At 30.3% G+C, this 22,274-nt stretch overlaps 1 protein-coding gene and 1 pseudogene across 1 annotated transcript; one reads left to right on the top strand and one right to left on the bottom strand.

Annotated features, from left to right (window-relative positions):
• Positions 1 to 2,341, top strand: LOC100779236 (putative F-box/FBD/LRR-repeat protein At4g03220; annotated as a pseudogene).
• Positions 2,342 to 4,959: 2,618 nt separating this feature from the next.
• LOC100783196 (indole-3-acetic acid-amido synthetase GH3.6) lies at positions 4,960 to 9,427 on the bottom strand. The gene is made up of 3 exons (XM_003527426.4): positions 8,567 to 9,427; positions 6,463 to 7,385; positions 4,960 to 5,710 (listed from the first exon to the last, which is right to left on the bottom strand). Exons 1-3 carry the CDS (start codon positions 8,926 to 8,928, stop codon positions 5,121 to 5,123), a joined length of 1,875 nt encoding a protein of 624 aa, XP_003527474.1. The 5' UTR covers positions 8,929 to 9,427; the 3' UTR covers positions 4,960 to 5,120.
• Between the last annotated feature and the right edge of the window lie 12,847 nt (positions 9,428 to 22,274).

Here is a 22,274-nt window from a genome sequence, read left to right as displayed (position 1 = left end):
ATGGAAACAAGATCCGCAAAACGCAAGAAGATGGCTCAAATTGTAGAGAACGATGCAAAAGCAGCCACGGATTGGATCAGTGATCTCCCTGATGCAGTTCTTCACCAAATCCTTTTCCTAATCCCCATAAAATGTGTTGCACAAATGAGCATTCTTTCTAAAAGATGGAAATTTCTTTGGTCCACTTTTCTTGACCTGGACTACACAGCCCTCAACCCATTTCAAATCTCTTCCAAAAACGTCAAATTTTTTGGAGTTTGAGAAGCCAATGCAACCTTTGGATTATTCATCAATGGATTTCATAACCCAAGTTCTCTCTATTCGTGATAAGTATTCAGATATTAGGGTTCTTTGTTTTCGGGCACGTTTGAGTTTTTCGCGGTTGAATAGTTTGATCCGTAGGGCTATTAGGCACAACGTTAGGGAACTTGATATAGAAGCTTCCACAGTTTGTACAGATGATTACTTCAACTTTCCTAGATGTGTTATTTGGAGTGAAACTCTTAGGGTTTTGAAGCTAAAATCAGGGTTTCGTTTGCCTCCTTCATCGGTTATGAGACACATGACTTTCAATATCTACAAACCCTATCTCTTTCCCTAGTCATTTTCTTGAGAGGATGAGATTGACCAAGTGTTTTAATTGCATATAGTGGCAAGAGTTGGGTGAAAATCAATGCACCAAAGCTTGAGCATTTGTGTTGGCAACATAATGCAATTACTGATATCATATTAAATTTTATAGTGTAGCAAAGGCATCCGAAAGGTCCCCTTAAAAATCGGTTCATAAGGGGGTGATCTATCCAACTATATAAGCACTTATCATGTTCATGAATTACCCGATATGGGACTATTCTCAACAAACTATTGAGGTAAAGTTCATTTTCTAGCTCTTTAGGAGTGCATAGAAATTTATGGTTGTCAATCAAATATATATATATATGAAACTTCAATTCTCAATATATATTCTGCTGCATGTTTTGTGCAAGAGTAATGTTCAATTTATTTTCGTCACTTATGAATAATCAGCACTTTGACTCTTTGTCTGATATGTTGTAAATCTTTTGAAAAGTTTAAAAGCCACTCATCTGTCCATAAAATAATGCATACATATCATGCATGCATATGAGAAATTAATAAGCTATTGCATTGTGCCAGAAAGAAAAAAAATGTCCCTCTTCTTTTGTTTTTTTTTTCTTTTCAAAATGCAATAGTTACAACTTTCAACTCATCATATCACATAATACATTGAGTTTTAGATTCTAATAATACCACTCTAGATATACCACCAAGAAGCTAGTGTTATAAATGTCCTTTATACCAATAAAATTTTAATTGTGGTATTGCACGTCAGCTCAATGCATTTTGCATTTTAGATAATATAAATTTTCAATGCATTTAATTTAATAGACATATTAAACACTTAATTAAGTCAGAGAACATGAAAGATTTGTTAATTTTTTTTTATTGTACAATGATTTTGAACTTAATTAAGATCTCATGCATATACACTACCTAAATCGCTCATCAATGCTAGTAGATTAGTTTTTCTACTTTTCTAAACTGTATAGTATTAACTTGTTACTTGATTGATGCATAGTGTGATTTTTTTTTTCATTCATGATTATGAGAATATTGGTCATATTTGATGAGCAGAATCAGTCATTCTAATTAAATTTGACTGGCGGATATAAATCTCAATAATTTTCTGAATCTCTTTTTGTATTTCCTTTTTTGAATGTGAAAATATATAGATTTACAACCTTATTCACTTCCTTCCTTTGTCTTCTTGCAGATTCTATCAAATAATCACCTCCTTATTCAGCCATTTTATAATCTTAAACATTTAGAGCTGCATACTGGTTTCAACAGAAGTAATGTGCCTGGATTGATACTCTTATTCAAGAGCTCTCGCACTCTCAACACTCTGATTCTCAAGATCATTCACGAATACAGGATTGAAAGAAAAGTAAGCTATATAATCAACATTAATTTATTGTTATTTTAAGCTTTGGTCTCATATATACAAAGCACTACACAATTTATCAAAGTTATTTGTTGATTTTCCTCTTGATCAGGAATGGAATAGAGACTTATGGGGCATGACTATCACTGAGGGAGAGAAGTCTGAAAGAGTCTTTTCTACAACACTTGGAAGTGCTGCAAAATTCATGGTTTTCTTGGTTATGAGAATGTTGCACTTGCAAAGTTTCTCCCAAAGCATGGGAAGGCCTTAGAAGAAATGATATTACACACAGGACATTGCAATGCAAGAGATACTCTTAGGCGGCAAATGATGGGATTTTCTTGGGCTTCTTCTAATGCAAAAGTGGCATTTCAGTAGGTCACCCCGCATGTTCTCAGAAAAAAACTTTACTTTTTCAATAATAAAATATTTATTTGCGTATCTGTTAATTATTTATCTTATACATTCAAGTGAAATTTATGACATTTACTATTTTTATTTAAGCAAAAGAGACAGACTTGCTTAATCGATACATAAGTTATTTTTCCTTTTTCTTTTAATTATATTCCTGATAAAATGAGGTGGACGTGAATTTTACCTTAGGCTATTTCTTTAAATATAGAATAAAATTTGTATATCCGAAATAATTTATATGCGTGTGTACAATAACAATTAAATTAAGTGGTTTATGTGTTTAGTTTTTGTCCTCAAAAGTAAAAGGTGTACAAGAAAACCGACAAACAGAAAGAGTTTATATTACTAAATTATCTTAGAATAGAATTCGTGTTTAAAAAAAAATAGAGACTAAGGATTAGGAAAATTTGACACTTACCGTTTGTTTGTTGTTTCTGAAATTTGTTTTATATGTTTTTATTTTTTTACATTCTTAAAAAAATAAAATTATCTTTTAATCATATCCCATACGTTATTAATAATTAAAGATGACAAAAATAAATTATTTTATAAAATAGAAACTTCATGAATTAAATCTTTAATATAACATTAAAAATATGTACCTAAATTTGCAGTTCACTTTCCTTTAATTAAAAGATGATAAATTTAAAACTCTTTATAAAGTATACACTTTATGAATTAAATCGTTAATATTAAATTAAAATATACCTAAATTCACAGTTCACTTTCCTTCGACTAATGTTGAAATATATTTTGGGTATTCCAATATATATATATATATAAGAAAACTTGGTGTATGAAATCCTTTTTTTTTTCCAAATTAAAGCTGGCATCAGACCAAAAGAAAATAGCTGGCAAACCTAAAAGGAGAGCAAGAATTAGGTGCCGAACCCAATCATCATACTTTTCCCGTTAAGTAAACCAGCCATCATTTATATGCACTGAACTTTGCCATCAGAGTGTGATAGTACGTTCCAGGCACTAACGGGTTGACTAAGTATATAAGCTCTGGCTTTGTCAGTCATAAAAGGGGATTTAAAGGATAAAGTAAGCAATATATTAAAATAGTTTATATTAAGTATATACGTATAAAAAAATATATGTGAATTAAAATAACAATAGTTGTTTGGTTTTTTTATGAAATAACTGAGATTGTTTACTTTATTTTTATTTACGGAGCCAAATTTAAAAGGTAGAAAGATAGAAAGTTTATAGTGAGTTTGCCTAAAAAACTAGGGATAATGATATATTGGTATCCATATATCATTTTTTTTTATCATAAACCTAACCTCATTCTTTTGTTTATTTTTTATTTACTTTCCATTTTTTATTGAATTACCTTATTTAATTATCATTAGATATGTACTTTTCTCTCTATCTTGAGATGTTAAATAGCATAGGTTGTCCATGTATTTTATCCCAAAAATAAATGTATATATAATCACTAAAGTCAAGATAATAATGATAAGTTCCTTTCACAAAAAATAGTGTTTGAGATTGAGACGCATGGAAATCAAATTTGGTACATGTATTTTGGCTGAAATTGGGAGAATGTTGAGTGGGAAAAGGTACAGACAAGAAAAAGGAAAGAACTGACCCTACATGGCAAACCCAAATTATAGTCCCTCTTGATCCATCTACATCTACTGTTACTATGTGGCGTGGGTCAATTCCCTGATATTTGGAAGTGAATATTTCAACTAGACTTCTACTTGTGCCTTTCTAAATTCTAATTGCACCTCATCATTTTGTTACTGAACTGAGGTGATCCGAAGTGATTAAATAAGTTACTTCTTCAAATTTCTCGTAGAGGCCCGATAGACAGAAAGATGACGTGGATTCATTAACAGAGTTGCATATATTTTATAAAAGTAATGAGAATCACGTATCATTTTAGTTTCAGACTATTTTTTTAGTTGTAGTAGTTTCTTTTATTATTATTTTTATTTGGACTTTTTTTTTTTATGTTGGACTTACACTCAAGTTATCTCATAAGACATGATTAAGTTTATTGTTCTCCTGTTTAAAAAAAAAGGAGGAAGAAGGATGATTGCTCCTTTTAGTTCGCCTAATTAAGTTTGCATTTTTTTCTCATAGACCCAACTAATTTCTTTTTTAGTTAGATATCGGTACAGAACTGTAGATCATTAAACTTTGATACCAAGTTAGAATTTTTCATGAGTGATGATGTAGAGTAGTAGTCATGACTATTGAAATTGTCATATTATTCAAAAAGTCTAGATTCTTTTTTAACTCAAACACCTCGCTCATATGTCTTTTAGTTGTTATGCTTATCGATGTATCCCTCAGTGCAATGTGATTTATTTGATACTACTACCTAATGGTGATTTTCCTTAGACTTGATTACTAGGCATATGTATGTTCACGAGTTAAGTTTATAGTTTTGTATAAATCACATATGTTTTTTATGATAGATAATTTTATTCAAAATCGAATAATATTATTATAAAATAAAACTTTTCTTCGAAACATCTAACACATACTGACACCAGTCAGTCATAAGTAATTTGCAATATAGTAACTAGCTAGGAGAGTCCGTAAATTAAAGATCTTGCACCAGATTGGAAAACAAAACTACAAAGAGAGACTACCACATTAATGGACGACCATGATGGCTTTTCTACGAGTTAATACAAGAAATCAAAGATAAAGCAATTTCTCCACTAACTATACTAGTACAGTACTTCAACACTAGCCAGTGCATTATTAATATTATTTGTTGTCAAGGGTACATGCACCACTTCTTGTGACCAGGAACCCACTGTGGACATTTTGGACTGAAGTAATTGGAAACAGTCTTGGAGTCAAGAAGCTCAACAATGGGAGCATACTTCACACAACGAGGTGTCTTATACTGATTTATAGACGCACCCTGGCTAAGGGCAAAGTCCATAAGCTTATCAAAAGTTCCGTTCTCCACAATCTTGATTTCCAATGGCCCAATGGACTCGGAAACTCTTCCTTGTCTATACACGCTGTTGAGAGACCCTTCAACTGCAAAGCAACACTCCTCAAAAACAGAACTTGGAATTGGGGTTTGATCATTATTGTTCATGTTAATTTCCCAGTATAGTACGTAGTGGCCTGGTATAGTGGACGTGTCAGCGCAGCTTGTGTATTCTGTGAGTGATGCACCCAATGTTGCAAGGTGCTTGGCTCCATTCTTCACTGCGTTTTGTAGCTCAACCTCGTCGGTCTTGTCGGAATCAATGCTCAGAACAACGTTCTTTCGGCACACGAAGTTGAATTGAGGAGCGTTGTTCTTGAATCCTGCCACACGGAGGATGTCGCCAACCCGGTACCTGTAGAGTCCTGTGTGTGGATTGTGCATGATGACATAATTGTTAGAAGCTAATTAAATCAAACAAAAAGTAGTAAGGCATATGCTAATTCATGTACTTAGGGTATTGATAAAAAAGAACTAAAAGAAAGAAAACAATATATTTGAATATGCAAAATTATGTTTACATTTGTAATAAATATTTATTTCTTTTATTGCTTAATCAATGTCTCTATGAGCGTACTAACGCTATTTTGTGGGAACTTTTTTTCTTGGAAAGAATAACGAAAGATTCTTTAACCAATCAAGAGAGTGACAGGTATATAAGTGGGGAGAAAAAAAGAGAGGATATTTTTGTTAAAATTTCCACTTTTTTGTGTGTTTGACATATGGAAATTAAATGTTGCATTAGATATTCCAATAATGTTATTCCACCCCATAGAGAAAAATAAATCAAAAAGTGAAAAATAATAAATATAAGCGAAACTTTATGATAAATTTAAATGTACCCCTTTTTTTTTCTTTATGTGCTCAAACTCATTCAACTATATATATTCACTCTAAAAACAAGGTATCAAAATCTTAATTTTTTTTAAGTATTAGAGAAACTCTTAACAAGTGATATATGATGTGATAAAAAAAGATAAATAAAAAAATATTAATAAAATGTTTATAAAGTTGGAGTGTCCAAAAAATATTTTTCATTTTCGATCATGCCAACTATAAGCATTTTCCTAAAAGCATCTTTTTTTTTTTCTGAAATTGAAAAGAATTGGAATTTTACCTGCATAAGTGGTGACCACAAGCTCATATTCTTGATCCAGCTCCACATCCACAAGATCAACCAAAAGTTCCTGCTCGGTGTGAGAAATTGAATTGGCATGTCCCTTCATCTTATTAAGTGGCAAGAACTCAAAGTAAGCCATGGTGGGAACAAGGGTGTAAGACACCTCACTAGGATCACACAAAGGGTTCAAGTTGAGTCCAAAATAACACTCAGAAGAAGCATACATGGTGCAAACGAGAGGAAGACCATTGCTATAGTAATCCAACATAGGAATATACTGAGCCATGGTTCCAGTCACAATAACATCAACATACTTGGTATTAGGCCACAACCTAGTAATGATCCCTTTCCACAAACCCTTCTTGCACTCACCCTCTATAAAATCCGCAAGTTTTGGGTTTGGTTTGAGTATTTTCATGATGGCCTCTCTCACGGTTGAATCAGTGATTTCATGGTCAATGGTGCCATTTCTTATGTCATGACACAAACTTTCCCAGTGTTTTTCTAAGAACTTGAGGGCACGGATGAAACCTGAGGCAAAAACAGAACCAACACGGAGAACATGCTCGTTTTGAGAAAGTCCACAAAGCATTTGAGAGTACATGCTTTGGTAAGAGTCTTGACAGAGAATGGTCTCAATGGGGCTAGTGTAGTTTGTGTAAGGGTCAAAATTTAAACCGTGTGTTTTGTTCTTGAAGTGTGAGCTTTTGTAGTAACTTGTTAAAACTGGACGAGCTAAGAGTCCACCAGGGGTTTTGGATTCTGATTTTATGAACAAAAAGTACATTCCTTTGCCTTTGTCTAAACCTGGTACGAATTGGTCCATCACTGGCATCAAGAGGCTGTAGAGCAATGATCTTCGCTCTAGCTCGTCTTCTATGGTTGGCATCAGTTTTCTCTCCCCTCCAGATGTTCCAGAGCTAGATTAAATCAACAGAATAATGTTATTTCATTCACTCTCTTTACAACACTTTTTCATAATTTTCTTTTTATAATTCACATCCTCTTGTTTCTCTTCTTGATTATTTCTTTTTGATTGAGAGATCACAGTTGTGCTAATTAATTAGCTAGTGAAAACAAGTTGCTTAAAGAGAACAGAGAAAAATTGATGCATATCATGGAAAATGTAGAGATAGAAACAAGGTGAAAGTGAAATATAAGAGAATATAATTAATATAATATAATATATATTTAAGAGTATCCAGCCATTAAAATAGTGTGAAAAAGATGTAATAGTACACTCCATTTAGTGTCAATAGGCCAAGTGAAAAAAAAGAAAAAAGAGAAAATATTAACCATGATAAAAAAAAAGAGAAATAAAAAGAAAATAAAATGAAGGAATATCCATAAAAAATGAAAGAATATCAATTTATGTTTAAGAGTTGAATTATATTACTCAAATAAATATAGAACTAACCCCATATCATACATCAGTACTGTTATTACTCTCAATTTCGCAATATATATGCATGTTCTAAAGACAACTTATTTCACATCACCTTTATTCACGTTCCTTTTACACTCCTTAAAAAAGCTTCTTTTGCTCTTTTATTGCCTCACGTTACTCTATCTAGCATTTTATCACATGAGATACAATATAATTGATGGTAAAAGAAATGATTAAAATAAATGCTTTTGTTCCGGAAAAAAGAATTAATGGTACTTTCCTGAGCCATGACTCACACTACGTCATTTTTTTTATTTAATTTGTACACTTATTTTATATTTATCTTCTTTATTTTACATCATTAATATCTATCATTTTTTCTATCAATCTCTCACACTCAGTTTATGCTGGTGTGAAAAAAATATTTTTCTTCAAATAAAAAAATCATTATAGTAAAGTACAAGTTCCACCCTATTTTTAGGATATATGGATGGGAAGAAGATACAGATAAAGAAGAAAAAAATAATAATAAAAGAAGAGAGCAACTGAGAAATATAATAAATGATGAGATGATAAATAAAGAAAGAAATCATGAAGAAAAAAACAGAAAGCTGAAAGAAAAATTAGTTGTATGTTAATAATAACCCATATGAAAAAGAGAAATGAAAGAAATTGAGAACGAGGATCAACCTTAAAATATAATTATATACTGACCTAGTGAGGAACTCAGAAATAGGTTTGGAACATAAAATTGGGGAGGCATCACCATTAGCAATACGATCAATATCTGGCTTTAAATCCTCGTATGTCACCACAGGCATGATCTTCTTGAATGTTTCTCTATCCGTGCGCCCCTCCAAGCCATGGCGTTGAAGGTACTCAACGTGTGCACTACAAGAAAGGATCTCAGCAAGGACCCTTTTCTGAATTTCATCAGCGTTGCTAGTAACATCCTCAATGTATTTGAGTGCTTTCTTATTGTTGTGCTCGATGATGATGCTAGTATTAGTAGCACCACCATCATCAAGTTTTCCATTTGGCTTGTTGCAAAGGTACTGGCTAGGAGCCTCAGGCATGGCTAGAGATAAGATATATGTAGCTAGTGAGAGTGTGTAATAACAAGTATGTAGTGAAAAGGTGTTGATGGGAATGGGAAATGGAACTGGAATTGAAGGAACAATATTATTGTAGTGAAGAGCTGACTTTGGAATTTGGACTTAAGAGGGAGGAGTGGGTTGGAAAACAAATCCAAGTGATAGGAGATATATATAGGGAGCAATGGAAGGTGGTTAGAACTAATTGAAAACTACTTGAGAGATGAGAGTCCAATGAAAACAAAAAATAATAATACAAAAAAAATGTAACAGTAAACTTAAAATGACATGTCCAGGAAGGTTCGTGGGTAGGCCTAGGTCTAAAGTCTTTTTAACTAATAATCAAATTAAACTAACTATTATTTACTTATGAAGATATTATATAATTTACTCTAAGTAAAAATATATGGAACTAAACCACTCTATAATATTTTATTGATATAATTAGTACTTACAAAACCAATCATCTTAAAATGCATAAGACAATTGCACTGCCAGTCAAATGCAATAAAATGTTTAATCTCATTTATACTTTATATAAGTTAAAGGAACCTCTTAATCAAAAGTTAAATCATCCAATCCAATAAATTATTTGTTAATGTGATATTTATAATTAGGATATTACTAATTAGTGACTGTATCTTAATGCATTAGTCAAAGAATTAAAAAAAATATTTATAATAAAAATCATAGGAAAACATAAAAAAAAATTAAAAACAATATATATAATTTTATATATTTTAATAAAAAAAATCTTATTTTAATTTTTTGATTAATGTATAAGAACACAAATTAATATTTATCTTATATCTAATGACTCTTCATGTGCAGGTAGACCAACTGTTGCTCTTACGGTCTTACCTATATCATCACATCACTTGGCACTATATATATTCCTTGTCCTAGCGCTTGAGGGATACCATTAAATTTTCTACCTAGCTGGATTGTATCTAGCTTAGGCAGGGGAAAAGGCTAACTCTAGGTTTTGAATTAGGGTAGAGGAAACAATGCAACGTAACGTGAAAAAGAGATATAAAAAGGAAAAATTGAAAAAGATAAAAAAAAATAAAATTAATAGGCATGAATGATCATTTTAATTTTTTAACATTATTAATTCATCAGAAACTATTTTTCTATATATTTTTACATTTTATAATTCCATAAAAATTAGATTTACAACACATATATTATTTTTATTTATTCAAATAAAAATAAAAAAAATTAAGAGGAAGACTTTGGGGGAAAAAGTACTTCCTTATTTCATTGAGATAGGATACATGTATAATAATTCTTACAACAATTTATATAATATTATTTTATGTGTTTATCTCTCTATATTTTATTTATTATATTTTAAAAAAAATATCATCTCACTTTTTTTCTCTTTCTCTTTTTCTTATAAAATTTGTTGTAAAAATTACTGTAGATCTATAATTTCTCTATTTCATTTTATTTTGTACAAATCTTTTTACATTTTTGGAAAGAGGGTGAGTACTCTGCAGCTTGTTCGCAAAACCACAAGCGTCTTCGGTAACTTCATTCTCTACTTCTACGCCCTACGCAGCACTTTCTGTTTCACCTGCTTCGTCATCCTAGTCCTAGATCATTGAATATATAAATTAATTTACTTATACTCCTATGTAATAGTATAATCTTATTTTGGTGGTCTTCATGGTTGACTAATGTAGTATATCAAGTTCCTAATCCTAATTAAGTACCGTTAATTTTGACTGAGTTTTGTAACATGCACGTCTTAATTACTTTTGAGAACCGTTTACCTTCTTTCTTTTAGTTAAAAAATGACAGTTTCATGTTGTTTGCATTTCTTGATGTTTTTTGAATTTTCAATAAGGGAAAACCCTAATTGTTGCGAAAACATTTTCGTAAAATGATACACTAAAAAAGATGATTAGCTATTTTTATCATAACATTCGGTGTCTTGCATTTCATCAATTTTAACTGCGCACATGCTATTGACTCGTAATGATTCGTGCAATTCGTGCGTCAACAGTTTCGTACGAGATAACAATACTCATTTCATAAGTAGTTAGATTAATTTTCAAATACTTTTAATTAATTATTGTTTCATTTTAAAAATAATACTAAATGAAAATTTTTGAAAATTGAGAAAAACTATATAAATCTTGGAAACTATCTTCTTTGTTATTTGTTTTTTTCTTTTCTTTCTAAAAACAAGGTATTTTCAATACATGAGACTAATTTTTTTAGGCTTGGAAATTATCAAAATGAATTTTATTTTTTCTAATAAAGTTTTCTCCATATCATATCGGTCAAGAACTCAAATTTCTCTCATGTTAGATTTTGTTGATTGTTATTTTGCATGCATGTAAAATTAAAAGTTTAATTTTTGGCACATTTAAAATATAGATAAATTTATCGCAATGTACTTTACGAAATTTTAATTGATCATATACATCTTACAGAGATGTACATTAATTCCTTCTCTTCAGGATAGTTTAGACATTAAATCAGGAGTAAATATATTATCACTTGCTCGATCACTTTGTATACAATTTCATCTTATTAGTCAATATAATTTGTAATGCAAGGTGATCAATAATTTAGTAACTTGGAAAACAATCGATGACGATGAGAAGGAATTATAGTTAAGTATCGAAGTCGTGTTGTCTTTTAAAAAATATAAAGGAAAAGACTTGTGCTTTGAATATCTACATACAACACATAGGTTCCAATGCTTCTAAACTGTGGTGATTTTCTCTCGAAAGAATTATCAGTTGCTATTAAAGATTAATTCAGTGATAAGAAATAAACTCATATATGATAAAAATATGAATTCAACTCATGTTACAACTTTATTAATGAATAATTTATAAATATTTTTATAAAAATAACCTTAAGGAACTATTATAGTCCTCATGGACAGTCTGTGAAACTTAATCACCTAAATTTATTCTTTATAAAAAAAAAAACTTATCAGTTGCACGATTAAAATGGTTTTCCTCTATAGCAATCCAATTCATCCTGACAGCTGCATGCCCAAAATGAAAAAATAATGTAATTTTTTTTATTTATTATCCAACCAAGATAGCGATAGATGATGAAGATAAAAGCTTGATGCCACTTCAAAGTTGTACCTTAATTCATCAATTATATTTCAGCAGCCACCACGGATTATCCACGTGCCACACCACACTCTTCCACAGAACTAGAGTTTACTTCAAAGTCTCTCTCTCTAGCTTTTAGTTTTTACACACTTATTTTGTATTTTTCTAAATTTATTTTTTTTATTCACTCCACTCATCTCGCAGTCCCTCTAAGATTTTCGGATTTGATGTGTTAATAACTATAAGATACTTAGAAGAGTCACATGTTCGAATGAGCTTTTTGTCAAGTATATTTAATTTATTTAAATTCTATTTTTTATTTTAAAATAATTAATATTAAAATTAATGTTTGATATTAATTTGATCTAAAACATTTTATAAAAAGTTCATTGTTTAATTTAATTAGTAAAATATGTACACAAGTTGGTTCAAATTTAATTCTCTTAAAAATGTCCAAAGTTTAAGTCATGTGAATGAAGAAAAATAAAAGATATTCTGTTTCTTTCAACGAGACCATCTAATCTGATTTAATTTGAATTTGTCGAACGATTAATATATTTATGCTTATTTTATATAAAATTTTATGAGTCACATGATGATTTTATTCTTTATAAAAGAAACAGAATATTCTAATTCACTCCAAATAAATTTTATAGCCTACATAAAAGTAAAGAATCTTTTTCGTATGATTACTAGAATACATTGGTAACACTTTATACAGTTATACGTACATATAAAGAAACCACAGAGATGTACAGAAGAAAACAAAATACCTAAAGTACAGTAAACAAAAAAAGAGTTTAATTTGAAGTAGGATATATGAATACAGGATGGTGCAAATACGTATAATAGTTGAAGATAATTGCATGTAATTATTGGGAGATTGTTTATTACTTGCACGTCTTTTAAAACTTATTTCTTCCGAGATACGAGAATGTGACGAGATCTTTAAGGTATTGACTCCCGTACGTAGTGGACTGTGGACGAAGAAACATTGGTCGATCGAGTTCTTCTTAACGAAGTACTTGAATGTCATTGATTTAAAGAAAGATATTTGTAAAAAAAAAAAATACTAGTATCATAAAGTATTGTATGATAATGTAAAGAAAGATTTATAATTATTCACGAGGAAAAGACGGGAGAGACAGCTATTTCTCTCATGTGGTCCAGGCATCCAGCTATCTCATTCCAAGTTTTCTTACCTAAGCTACACTTTAATTATACATAATAGGAAAGATTCATCAACCCTATTCAAGTTGTAAGGAGTTTTATTTTTTCTTCTCTAAATAATACTAGCTTTGTTCTTTAGTTATAATTAAGATACTTTTTAAAATTTTATTTCTCTCTTTTTATAATTTTTTTTCTTTTTCTAGATGATGTATTAACTATTTTATTTCTTATATATTCTTACTTAATTATTTTTTCTTCAAATATTAATGAGAAATAAATAAATAGATAAAAAAAGAAGAAATGAAATTTTTTGAAATCATATTACAAATAATTGATAAATTTAATGTAATATCTATTTTTTTAAAAAGATGTAAATGAGTTAAAAGAATCTTATAATTAGGAATGAATAATATATTTGAAATTCAAGTATTATGAAAAAATTGAAATAATTTTGTCAAGCTAGATCAGCACTGCTTCCTACTGTTTAAGAACATAGAGAAGTGATACTCTTTTATTTCTTTTGAAGAAAAATAAAAACATTTTATTTCTTCATATAAGTATATTTTCTATATTGTTTTATTATGCTATAAATGATTGATTATATCTCATATAATTTATTATTCGTTTCTAAAGAAAATAGTTTTACACACATAAATTGTTTTCAAACATACGTACATAAAAGGAATACGACATGTGTGTTAAGGTTTAAATCTCTGAAAACTCACATTTAATTAATGTTTGATGACGTCTTAAGCAGGATTGCATCTTGGAAGGAAGAGAGGTGTGTGAGAAAGAAGAAAAAATGTTTTGTGGAGGAGTGTCTGGCCTTTGATTTGGTGGTGGTGAGTGGTGGTTTGCATGCAATAAGAGAAGGGGAGGAAGTAAAATAGTTTGGGAATAGATGATGATAATAGAATAGAGCTCACCATTCACAAACCCTAGCCGTCGGGAAGGGGGGGAACAATGAAACAAGGAGGTGTTGTCCCACTCTGGCATAGCTCTTGCTGTCTCCTTCGCGCGTGTTTCTTACCTGTTACACTCCCACTTTTCCAACACTCAACTCAACTCACCACCCTAGCTTGCTTAAGCACCAAAAATGTAAGTGTTAGGAATTTGGATATCACTCTTGGGACTTTGATCCCATCAATGCAAGAATGTTTATTCCAACATCTCCATCTTATTCTTCATTTAGTTTAATTGCTTCGAGTGGGCCAGGGTCACATACTCACATCGATCCATTTTTGTGGTATTCTCCTTCCATGGATATTTAACCTTTATCATATATACATGATCAACTGAATGAGATTGTATTATTTTAGTGATTAATGATATTATTTTATTCTTACAAAAGTGTATAAATTCATCCCTTTCTTATATGGGGTGATCAAATGAGAGAAGCAATTATACGAAAGAGTTTTTTTTTTAATCAACAAATGTATTTGTAATTAGTATGTTATGTCACTACAAAATTCATCTCAGAATCTTCTTATCACTTAATTTAACTTTATGCTTTTCCACCACTAAACTAGTTTATGACTATGTGATTATAATGAAAGTGTGAGAAGAGCAAATATATAAGAATTATATAACTATATAAATAAATGAGATTAGAAATTATTTAATGATCACAAGATCACTGGTTTATTCCTTGATAAGTATATCAATAAAACAATAAGATCGAGTGTCAAGTTCATAGGAACTTTGAATGTACTCGGAGTTTGTATATATCTAATTTAAAGCTAATAAATGATTATGCTAGATATTTGTGTGATAATGCATAAATGATTATGCTAGATATTTGTGTGATAATGCATAAATGTAAAATTCAACCATAAATAAAAATAATAAGGTAGAGCACACGCAAGAGACAAATAAATTATCGTTTGGTGCAGATTTTCATGGATGTGTTTGGTGTTCTTGATGCAAAATTAGATATTTTTCATCATTTAACGTTATTCCGACTATTACCTTCATCCATTAAATTACCCTAATCATGATTTCTCATGTGAAAAAGTCTAAATTATCTAATTTCACTCCTAATCTCTTGAGAGCTATATACCAAATGATTTACTTTAAGAATAAAGATACATAAATTAGGCTAAATAACATCATTCTATCCCTAGACATAGATTATCTAGAAGCTCCTACAAGTTATTAGGGTGCAAAAATTTCCCAATGATTTAAACCCAATAACATACATGTGAATGACTGATCAAATTATAAACAAAATAATAAACTCAAAAAAGAAGCAATAGTATTGAAATAACATTAATTGGATAACAAAGATCATTACATCAAGAGTATTTGGTTGTTAAGCTCCCAACAATGAGTGATTTAGCCTCTCATAGTCATGAGAGACTCAAAAATACAAAATGAAGCAAAGGAAATGGAAGAAAGGTTCCAAGTGAGTGGGTTTTCTTTTTTATTTGTGCCCTCGCTTCTGTCTTAGTGTATGAATATGAATGACATAGTGCTTCCTTTCTTTTTTATCTTCAAAACGTACAATCATGTTTCTCGATAATGATTGTGCATTAAACCTACATATGCACGATGAGCGCACATACAAAGTCTAGTTGACTTAAGTGACCAAATGTTAAACCACCAAATACGCAAAGTCCAACAGGCCTCCAGATTGGTTCCTCGCGTTGAGCGAGTGTTGTTGCGCTGATCGCGCTATTCCAGTTCATCAACATCTTCTTACAAACCTCCTGCTATGCCAATTTCTACAAAAATAAAATCAAAACATTATAAATTTACTAACTTAGCATCTTCTGAATAAAAATTCAAAAAAAGCTAAATTCATAACTTTTTAACTAAAAAGAAGCGTTAAAAATATTAAATAATTACTATGTGATTTAAATATACAAATTATTTATGCATAATAATTATCAATTACTCATTAAAAAAAGTCACATGACTTTTGTGATTTAATCCTAACCATTAATGTATTATTGTATGTTTCAAATCTAGTCTTCGCATTCTCATAAAATATAAGAGGGACTTCTTTAAGAAAAACTTAATTATTGTAAAAAATTATAAGAACTATAAATTTACATCATAAGATCGTACATGAATATTAAAGATTATAAGTTAGCCTATATTTGAGAAATCGCTCCCCAAACTTTGAAGGTAGCTAGGTTGAGTTCCAAAGATACAAAAGGATTGCTTTGCAGATGTACGTCTACTATCATATATGCATATGCAAATCTGAGTCAAGCATGTTATTTAGAGATATGTAAAAATTAGTTCGATAAAAAAATCAAACTGAATTAATTTTAAATTATTTTAATTGATTCGATTTTATATTTAAATAGTCAAAATATATCTTAATTAAATTATTAGTATTTATATAAAGTCCAATTTCATAAACACAAACATTAATATCATTTCATTATATATATATATATATATATATATATATATATATATATATATATATATATATATAGATTTGTTGTCTATTATTTTTATAACTAAATCTTATTTTATCAGGTGAAATCAATTATATAAATCACATGATATCATTTGCCTTGATTAATAACTAAATTTGATGTATGTATTTTAAAAATTGTCATTATCACGACTCTTTTAAAGGAAAACTTTCATAAATTATTAAATAACATTTTTAAAATTTACCACATTACGTAAAAAGAAATACAAATTTATATCCACTTCAATTTATATTTATAAACAACTGCTTGGGAATGGTGAGCATATTCTATGTGCAAATTGACTTCTCCTGAATTTTTTAATGAATTTGGTATTAGTCTTTCCTATTTACATTATGATGAAATTAAAAAAAAAAAGAATTGATATTTCTTATTGTACTTTAAAAAGATGTGTCAGATGGTATCTCTGAAGTAGATGGCAGTTGATAGAATAATTCTTGACCATAATTGCCAGTATGAGTATTGTATCCAATATGAAACTTGTGGTTGGTTGTAAAACATTCTGTTCATGTTCATGATCATGTTTCTCATTTACTAATTCACAGTTTAAGGAAATGAAAAATGTGAATGGTGGTTATAGGATATGGTGAACAATTGGCAAATGCAAAGAAGGCTTTCAATTTTGTAAAATGAAGACTACCTAATTAATTTTGGAGTAACCTTATTTATATTTGAATGTTGTAATGTTAATTATAAGTAAATTAATAATAGGAAAACTTATTATATTTTTTATTCAATATAATAAAATTATTTTAATTCAAACTCAATTCTAAATTTAGAATTAATTCCTTAAATTAAATATTTAAACATTTTTTTACTGTACATTTAAACATTTATCTAAAATCATATTAATTGGTACAATATGGAAATTAATATGGATACACATTCGTGTTAAATATTAGATAGAAGAGTTTTACTACCTATACTGATTTTATATAGATCAAATAAGATTGTCTAATGTGAAATATATCTTTAATCCAAACCAAAAGATCTACAGAAACTAATTAAGTTGGCTCTTTCTTGGTTTTTGCTGTGGCCGTGCTCGATGACAGCGACATCATCAACTCTTAACTAATGGCAAACGATATTTGCAACCACGGGTTGGCCTGTAATTTTCTCATCAATAATGTGTCGGAGAATAATAACATTTTCTGTTTATATTAGTATGCATTTTCAACTGGTTGTTTCATTGATCATCCAAGATGTAACAATGATAACACTGTTTTCACTGTATATTGATATTAAAACAAAATTCGTTATTCGTGGCGCTTGCCACTTGACAAGGCCAATCTAATAAAAGATGAAATTTCCCATTTTGGCTACACAACGTTTTTGAATTAACAGTAATTAATCCAATTTATGACCATACTTTCCTTATCTTGTCTGTGTGGATGAAAATTAATTGGTATGATCACATGATGATGCCCTAAAATTATCCACTGTTGAAAGGAAATTGATTAACTGTACCAAAAATTTTAAACGTGTTCATGTCCAAATGCTACGTCAACTCCTCCGGTCGGTGTAGTCGCATCAGTGCTCAAGGGGTTTTCATAAGTGTCACACAAAAGGGTGTATCTCCGACATTCAAGTTAATACTGGACAATATTATTATGTGTAAAATAATCAAAAGTAGCTCATGAAGTGATAATGAAAATATTTTGTGGGAAGAATTAGTGAGGTTTTGGTGATTTAACATTGCTATCTTGTCATGAATGGTCAGAAATTCAGTTGTAGATCACCTTAAGGCCATATTTGGTAGCAGACAAATTTTTCATTTTATTTCTCACCTACTTTTATTCAACTGTATGTTACTCTCCTTATTTCTCACTTATTTCTATTTGTTCTATTTCTTTCCTCTTTATATAAGTGCATGATTGCATGATTTCAGAAATTGAATGCCCAATGGATTCCATTGTTTGGTCAGCCTCTGGACAAGGGAGAAATTATTAAGTGATCTTTGATCATCACTTATGTATGATCTCAACTAATGTTTATATAACATATATTTAAATTTTATAATTTATGAGAAATAATTAATAATACTTAATTTTGTATGATGTGAATATTAGCTAAGACAATAATAGTCTAAAAATTAGACTAATAATTTTTCCCGGATAGTATTATCATCATACTTTAATTCAAAACTTTAAAATTTAGGTTTATGGATTTTCTTTTCATGTTGTTTAATTTTTTCATTTCTACATGAGATTTCATCTCACACTTATATTACAATACAGGAATATAACTCTACGTTGAGAACATAACAAGTTAAAGTTACAATTATACTACTGTAACTTTAACTTGTTGGGTTCTTAAATTTGGATATACTATATCATAGTTCAGTGCAATAAAAATCACCATTTTGATAAAGTTAACAAGGTTAGTTTTATATGCATCATCGATGAGGACTCTTCATTGTAAGGGTAAATATTATTATCAATGGTCTACTATTTACAGAGAACTTGTGTTGATAAAGTTTGCTCAGGCTAGCTAGCTAGCTAGGGGGACCTTATTCTCTGCATAATCACATGATTTCCTCATTTGCTAGCTAGTGATAGAAAAACATTAAATATAGACATTAGACAGTAATAGACACACACGTAAATGTACATAAAGATGAATAGGGATATGAGGAGCCCTGCTACTATACACTTCAATATTACTTTTTTCTTATAGACTCTTGATTATTAGTAAATATTTATTTGAAACTATAAAATTATGATGAAACTCTAAATAAAAAGTGATACACACAATTGTGATTTTTAATAAAGTTTAGTTAATAATAACGTGGTAGAGAATGTGTTTTTGAAATACAAAGATATAAGTGTTTTTGAGAGTTTTCTTTATTAAAATATAAAACTTTTTTCCAGTAAAAAAAAAAAAAACTTTCAAAAGGATGTCAAAAGGACCTTTATACCCTTGGATCCAAAGTTCAAAGAGTCTTAGTTAGCATTTCTCATAATAATATTCTTTATAATATTTTCTGACTGCATTTTTTTCTTTCTATCCCTCTTATCTCTGTCACACCATTTATTTTATCTCATTCTCATCTCTTCCTATCATTTTCCTTGGGGTAAAAATCAATGAAAAAATAATGACATGGAATAACATTAAAAAAAAAATGAGCTTATTTGTTCTAAAAATATGCTATGAGCCTATGGCTATGACAACCCAGTTCCAACGCTATATGGTTAATTAAGAAGTACAAACAGCCACTAAGCTCAATATGCCGACTATAAAACAATACTGTGAGTTTGAGTTACCAACACCATCTAAAACTATGCATAGATAAGATACGTATATCAGTATCACTGATTTCACCAAAGTAAAATGGCACGGTAGCAGGTAATTAACTCCAACCAAATTAACTTCCACTTCTGGTTAGTTGCCTTATTGCGGTAAAACTAAAAGAAGAAAAAAAATCATCCATCTATCTGTTGTATCAATCACCTCATTCTAACTAAGCTAAAACATATCTAAAATGATCATTGATTAGTTGATACTACTATATTACTCACATGAAAATTTGAATGGATAAAATCTTTCATTTTCTTTCCCAGCAAATTAATCAGACACGGCTACAAGGATAAAGTTGCCTCTTTTAATTTTGTGTTCCCCACATTGATGCACTAGTAAATGGCCTTAAAAGTAGTGACTTCCCAAAACTATAAATGTCGGCATGACTCTCATATGAGTCATATCTGCATTACTTAGAAGAAGAAAAAATATGTATATTACTGCCATTGATTGAATCTGTTGTGCTGATAGCTAAATAAAATAATGGACAAGCAAAAAGCACTAAGGGTCACCAAAAAGGAAGTATGACTTTGTGCTTAGTTTACCAATCACTAGTATCTAAGAAAATAAACCTAAAGCAGCTTTCATAATTTGATGCATTTTGTTATGCAGCTTTCAAAGCTATGCAGGAGATGAATTGTTATGCCCATACTTTAATGTTGCCAGATTGATTACACATGGGACCTTTGCTCTTGACCAACACTAGCTAGAGCCAAAAGTACACTTGAAACATAACATTCCACACGAAAGATGATCAATAAGTGGAGGAGAGACATTGCATTAATTCTACATTACCTTTTGGAGGGGCATTCCTCCTTTTTCCTTGCTAAATTTTTAAGAAACAACTAAAAGGCAAATGAAAGACACAATGGTGTAAGTCTATGTTGTGTTCACATGAGTGGAAACAATTTATTTAGCAGGAGAGTCTGTATTTAATTTTTATAATGTGCAAAATTCTTTTAGGTCAGTGGTAATCACACATTGCAAACAAGATTAGTCTGTGATCCAGTGAGTTAGGAGACACCCATGATCTCTTATTACCCAAGACCAAAAAAAAAAAAACCTTCCAAGAAAGAAGATCAAAGATTGACCATGAAGGTTAACAAATTAAGGTAGGGAGCACTTCAACACGTTGATGGAATTGAATGGCCAAACTAGACACCATGTGTCATCCCAAATGCGATAGGTCTTGTGATGAATGACCCAATTTTCCAATGTAAACAGTATTAACAATATTTGTAGTGGAGCTTGTAGACCTCTAATATTTGTTGATATAGATGTGCTTCTTTCAAGTTGAAAAAAAAAAGAGACAAAAAAAAACTGAGAAGCAAATCTAGTTAATGGAGGGTAGCATAATGAAGAAGTTTAACAAATAGTGGATAGTATGATTACTATGATATATTTGATATGAGGCTAGCAGGGCATGTGCCCCTACCTTCTATGCATATTATTGACCTGAAAGAGAACTGTTTTTCTGTCTTCCGGATATTTTATCCCCCCCACCGATGAAGGTAAGGTAGAGACATCATTGTGTTCTGTTTAAGTGGTGTCCTTTTTGTCCCACACTAAGATTTCAGTTCCATCACATGGTAGGTTCAAAGTTGAAATGCATGCACAGCACATTTTGCTTTCTTGCTTTTGTAAGGAATTTGAAGAGGGCATTAACATGGATCTAATGGCATTATGTTTGAAATTTGAATAGTGATCCCTCCTGACAGAAACTTATTGAAATGTGAAGAGCAGGTCCAATAGGAGTGGGTGTGGACTAGACTAGATTTGTATTAAGTATGTGAAGTGTATTGTTCAAAAGATTTGAACTAATTGGACTCAGTCCTTTCAAGCTGCGGATTGAATTCCTTCAAGTTGGATTTGTAAGAATGAGTTAGACTCAAAAAATTAAATAAACCATTTGTTTAACACCATTGAGGTATACCTTTTTTGTACTCTGATAATATTTTTGGTGTACAATAATCATATTGAAGTTAGAACCTATGACGACATACTACCTAAACCTTCTATCACCAGACCGACCCTAGCGATTTGTACTTTGGTAGTATGAGACACATTATCTCAAAAAGCAGAGTAGCTTTTTTGTTATTAATAATTACAAAAACATTATTTCCTATTGTTCATATTCAACCACTCATTATTTGAACTAATGGCATGGTACAAGAGTTCTTCTTGAAATGCCGAAAAGATCATGGGGACATAGATATTAAAACCGGGATTTGTCATCAGTCTTTACGTACGTGTGCTAAAGTCTTTATTCATGTGTGCGAAGTTGAAGCAGCAAAGCATGGAAAGCAATCCAATATGTGGACACGCT

Source organism: Glycine max, chromosome 6 (genome assembly GCF_000004515.6).
Source record: "Glycine max cultivar Williams 82 chromosome 6, Glycine_max_v4.0, whole genome shotgun sequence".
Lineage (NCBI taxonomy): Eukaryota > Viridiplantae > Streptophyta > Magnoliopsida > Fabales > Fabaceae > Glycine > Glycine max.
The sequence above is the reverse complement of the archived record's forward strand: the minus strand, read 5'-3'. Positions and strand labels throughout refer to the sequence as shown.